This window comes from Papaver somniferum, chromosome 1, assembly GCF_003573695.1.
Source record: "Papaver somniferum cultivar HN1 chromosome 1, ASM357369v1, whole genome shotgun sequence".
Lineage (NCBI taxonomy): Eukaryota > Viridiplantae > Streptophyta > Magnoliopsida > Ranunculales > Papaveraceae > Papaver > Papaver somniferum.
In genome coordinates, this window is record NC_039358.1 from 190,639,517 (window position 1) to 190,644,528 (window position 5,012).

The following is a 5,012-nucleotide window of genomic DNA, read 5'->3' on the forward strand; positions in this document are numbered from 1 at the left end:
GCTAAAGTTTTTGGGAATAAAAATCAAAATATTTTCTACACGACAAGCTCTATTAACTTTATGGTAAACTGTTGCATTGCTGATATCACTATGAATAATCAGAGTCAAGTTCAATTATGGTCTCCGTCTCCCATGGGAGTTTTTAAAATTAATATAGATGTTGCTTTTGATTATGATACCACTGATTACTCTATAGGGTTAATCATTCGTGACTCTATAGACAGCTGCAGGGCCATCAGAGGGAAATACTTCAACGGAGGAGTAGATCCAGAAAATGCCAGAGTGTTTGGCCTTTAAAGAAGCTTTACTGTGGGCTAGAGACCGTAAATTTCAACAAGTTATTTTGGAAGGGGACAGTTTGAATGTAATTAACTCCATCAACCAGCAGAAATCTTCAGTTCAGTGGAACAATTTTGGAATCATAGAAGATATGCAACAATTAGTATCTACTATTTCTTGCTTTTTTGGTATCTCTTTAAGACATGTGAAGAGAACGGCTAATAAAGCTGCTCATGTAATAGCTAAGAACTCTAGACCTGGCAGATCTTCTTTTGAATACTCTTTTGATATCCCAAATAACTTTAGAAAAATTATTAGGGAAGATCAAAAATCTATCAACTTAAGTTATGTAAATTAGGTTGCTTATAAGTTGTTTTCGAATCAAAAAAAAGAAGTCAAAAACAAGTAAAAATCTTCCCTAGCTGCTACGTTCACGTGCCCACAAAAATAAATAATTTTCTTACCAACTCCTTCGAAAGAAGAACAAGAGCCAGAAAAATATTCAACCTTTAGTAGCAAAATTTCACTAAACTAAATCTTTTTTATAAATTTCAAGTATTTTAATAAACGTATGCAACTTGTTTTATAAGTTCACAGAAATAAACGAGAAAGAAAGAAGAAAATCTATTTGAACCGAACCTTTTCTAGAAAAAATTGTTTGATCCATGGTGATTGTCACGGCGGCATGCTTCACTACCAGAGTGCTGCACAATAGTTTGTATATAAAACCATCCATGAGTAAACACAAAAACAGAGCAAGACCCAGAAAAATCTCTAATTTCTAGAACTCCGAGTATCATTTGTTCCTTTTTTTTTTCCTTTGGCTTATGTACTACATACAGTAGATAAGAAGAAGTTCCTACAATGGTTGAATCTCCAAACTAGTGCTAGTGCTAGTGTTTTCAGCACCACCATTAGCAGAGGCAGTTGTTGTGGCAGGTTCCTGGCTGCTGCTTGCACTCATCTCCTGAACTGGGGGAGGATTGATGATGGTCATAGGCATTACCATGTTATCAGAAAGCCGTCCTTTCATTTCTCTGTGCTCCTGACACATAGCACACCAATGCATACAACAATGCACCATACAGGGATCACAGGGGGAATTCTGTAAATCATTACAAAGGTAAAGGGAATCAGAGACAGAAAAGTGAAAATGAGTATCTGCAGGTGAACCAAGTAAACAGCATTTCCAGGATTGGGACAATTAAGAAATCTTGGAATACAAAAGAAATAAGAATGTGAGCAAAAGTAAATGTGAACGAAAGAGAAAAGAAACAAATCCTAAAAAAGTAAAAAGGGACTACAATCTTAAAGCACTCAGTTTTTAGATTACATTTGAAAGTCAGAATTTACCTTGAGATGATATTTTTTCTGCAGCGACTGTCGAAAAAGACCAGTGTAGATACCACACATCCACCAAGCAAACATCAAACTCTCACATATGAGAAACGATGTCCTCGGATCAATACCATGAAAGACTGCCGTTGCTGTTGCAAGTGCAATACCACCTTCAACAAAGATGGCATGACAAATGCAAGGCTTAGTCCACTCGATGTCTTCCCTCAAGTTTTTAACATTACGCCCAAACAACACACATGGGCAAAACAATCCGGTCCAACCTGTAGAAGTAAACAATAGGGGTTTGGGAATAAGACATGCTTGTGAAGATGCAAATGTTCTCTACAAAAGACATATTTTTGTTGTGAGAAAGGTTATAAGGTTACTTAACCAGAATAGGAAGACACGAGAAATGGTTGTTAGTGCCTTGGAAGAACTAGCTACTCATACATATTGACTTCCACATCAATCATCCATGTTTCGACTATACAAACAATTTTGTTCCAATGTACAAACTGATCCAAGTCATGTTTCAGGGTTCACTAACTAATTATTGGGCATTTGGACTCAAGGCTGGGTGCTGAAGTTCAGTGAAGATCTTGGAGATTTTTATTTGATGTATATCTGATCATGTTATTGAAGACCTTAAAAGCTCATACCCTTGGGTGACATTTCATGGTTGCCTACCATGTCTGGTGCACTATATTTTTTTTTTCAAGGTTTCTTTTGTCACAGTGCTGACAGCCTGACAACATGTTGCATCTGTAGCTCCAATTCCTAGAACTAAATTATAAATCTTTAGAGGAATTTAGGCAGCGCGGAGCATAATAACATAAGAAAGGAAAGACCGCTAATGATTTCAGCCATGTGCAGAGCTCAGAAGCACCTGGGTTGCTTAGTTCAAATAGTCAAAAGACAACATGTTGTATAATAGTTCCGAGAACATGATTGCCTCAGAAGCACCTGGGTTGCTAATGATTTCAGCTATTTGCAGGGCATCAGGTGTGAATTAAAATTAATAAGTATAAGAACAATCAAGATGCACAAAAGTGACAGAGAAAAAATACCACATAGGAGGCAATCAACCTTTCCCTATAATTATGTCCCATAATAGAAAACTCGATCATCAAATCTGTTTCAAACCCGTAACTTCTATAGCCGAAGCTGGCTGAAGTCAAAGAGCAATTAAGTGCGTAAGCTAGAACAAAGTCGACATTAACTATGTCTAAGATTGAGTTGACATGATTCTTGCATTTATTTGCTTACTTGTTCATAGTTCAGATAGTAAAGGTGTGGCGAGTCAAGAAGGTTATGGCTTAGGCGAACTTGTCTTCCAACAAGAGAAATCTTCACGCAAAAAGGAAACAAAAGAAGCACTGGATTTGGCCATAGATAACCAGTAAATGTTTGTGTTTCCCCAAAATTGACAGGGAAATTGGTTAAACATAGTTACCACCACTGTTAAATCAAAATGAGCAGTTCAAATTTTTAGTTGTAAGTTGCAATTTTAAATAAGAACAAATCACAAGTAAATAGGACCCTAACTCTTACAATTTGTCGGCACGATACACAATGAACTACACTACTAGTAAAATGGAGAAGAAAACTTACAGCTGTCAGTGTCGTCTGCACAGCCGAAAATCCCAGTGCTCCAAGGTTCATCTGAAGGGGGTTCATAACTCTCAGGAAGGGGTTGACCACACTCGTTACATCTGTGAACAGTTAACTGCTCCCCGATTTTAACAGAGACACAAATCAATCAGCACTTACAACCAATAACCCTTCTTCATGAAATTTCCGCACTTCAACCCCAAATCAATAGATCAAAAATATTAATACAAACAAATTACAAACCCAAGAGTACCAGATCTAACGCATAAAACATATAGTTCAAACAAATCAACATTATCAGAATAAATCCCTAAAACCCTAAGTTCACAAAAAAAAAAAAAAAATCAGAAAACCCCCTTCTCATCAGAAAATTTATAAACCTCAATTTCATCAACAAAATTGTAAAACTCACATTTTGATTACAAAATCATCAAACCCCTAATTTTACCAGGAAATCTCAAAAATCCAACAAAAAATCAAACTTGCTGATTAAAAAAAAAAAAAGTTGCATAAGTAATCGAGAACACCAGATCTTAACCCCACACAACAATGTATCAAACTATGATTCAAGAATATTAGATCAAACATAGGAAGAATTAAATTAAAAAAAATAAAAAAAATAAAAAAAGTGAAAATGAGAGAAACAAACCTGAGGTACATGAACAGGTTGGTTAAGCTCACCGGGTTGAATATCTTCAGCAACTGCATCTTGATCTTTAGTTAACTTCACATAACGTGATTGAATATTCCCATCCGCCATCTGATTATCAAACAACAATTTCTTAAAAAGAATAAATTAAAAACAATAATGAAAACGTAAGCACTGGTGATTGAGATTCTGGATTGAAATCACATGGAAACTAATTAAGACGGATAGGGTCGGATCGAGTGATACCTCGGGTTTCGAGAGAGAACAAACTCGAAACGTTAGGGAATCAAGAAGAGCAACAAGGTTTTTTTACATATGCAACCACACCTGCTAGACTTTGTCGGTGGGTGTTGACCAAAGTATTACTTTACTTCCACCCGAAGTCAAACAATCAAAGGAGTTGATTTTTCTTCTCCATCACTACCGTATTATCTTTACCACGACGCACGGGCGGAGCCAAGGGTTGCCTAACGCGTGTTCTAGCCCCTAAAATATGTAAAACTATAAAAGCACCCTTAGTCTTATGATGTAATTTGGATTTAGTCCACCTAAATGTTAATGTTTAGTCCACAAATGTTCAAAATTTTTATTTTAGTCCCCCTCATTTCTAAACTCTGGCTCCGCCACTGCCACAAAGACATGGCATAACATGACCCCTTTATCAGAGTACCACTACCAAACAACAGAGTTGATTTTTCTGCTCCATTAGTACCATGCATGACATAACATGGTACGTGTGGATACTTAGTCACCATCGGGCATGTGGAGACCATACAACATGGGAGCATCAAAAAAATAATGACATGTATAATACCTAAACAGTACCACGAGTCTTAAATTGTTATCAACCACGTGGCCATCAAGGTACACATCTGACAGTCAAAGAATTGGGAGTACCTGATGAGAAGCCACATGCGAGGCACACGAATAGCTCACAATTCCACTTTATTCCATCTCGACATAAATTCAAATGACGACTCGGATATGAGTGGACAAGACTGCATTAACAGATGTCTAAGGCGTGGGATTATTCAACCATTCACATTAAATGCGAAGTGAAAGCTCATAGGTGGCAGAATATGAGTGGACCGAAGAGAGGTTCACCGAAGAGTTGAGCATATTCCGCTGAACATCT

General features: G+C 36.9%; 1 protein-coding gene and 1 long non-coding RNA gene across 2 annotated transcripts; both read right to left on the minus strand.

Moving 5' to 3' along the window:
• Positions 1 to 879: 879 nt before the first annotated feature.
• LOC113310467 (cell number regulator 6-like) lies at positions 880 to 4,264 on the minus strand. The gene is made up of 5 exons (XM_026559162.1): positions 4,124 to 4,264; positions 3,878 to 3,988; positions 3,229 to 3,343; positions 1,633 to 1,898; positions 880 to 1,384 (listed from the first exon to the last, which is right to left on the minus strand). The coding sequence occupies exons 2-5, from the start codon at positions 3,986 to 3,988 to the stop codon at positions 1,139 to 1,141; spliced, it is 738 nt and encodes a 245-aa protein (XP_026414947.1). The 5' UTR covers positions 4,124 to 4,264; the 3' UTR covers positions 880 to 1,138.
• Positions 2,342 to 3,222, minus strand: LOC113310473. The gene is made up of 2 exons (XR_003341159.1): positions 2,884 to 3,222; positions 2,342 to 2,785 (listed from the first exon to the last, which is right to left on the minus strand). It is a non-coding gene; the product is annotated as an uncharacterized LOC113310473 (long non-coding RNA).
• Positions 4,265 to 5,012: the final 748 nt, after the last annotated feature.

Bases quoted from the DNA above. Each gene is read 5' to 3' on its own strand.
- LOC113310467 (XM_026559162.1), bottom strand. From the start codon at position 3,988: ATGGCGGATGGGAATATTCAATCACGTTATGTGAAGTTAACTAAAGAT. The intron at 1,899-3,228 runs GTAAGTTTTCTT...TTACTTCTACAG, and splicing joins TGCAGACGACACTGACAGCT to GTTGGACCGGATTGTTTTGC. The intron at 1,385-1,632 runs GTAAATTCTGAC...AATGATTTACAG, and splicing joins AGAAAAAATATCATCTCAAG to AATTCCCCCTGTGATCCCTG.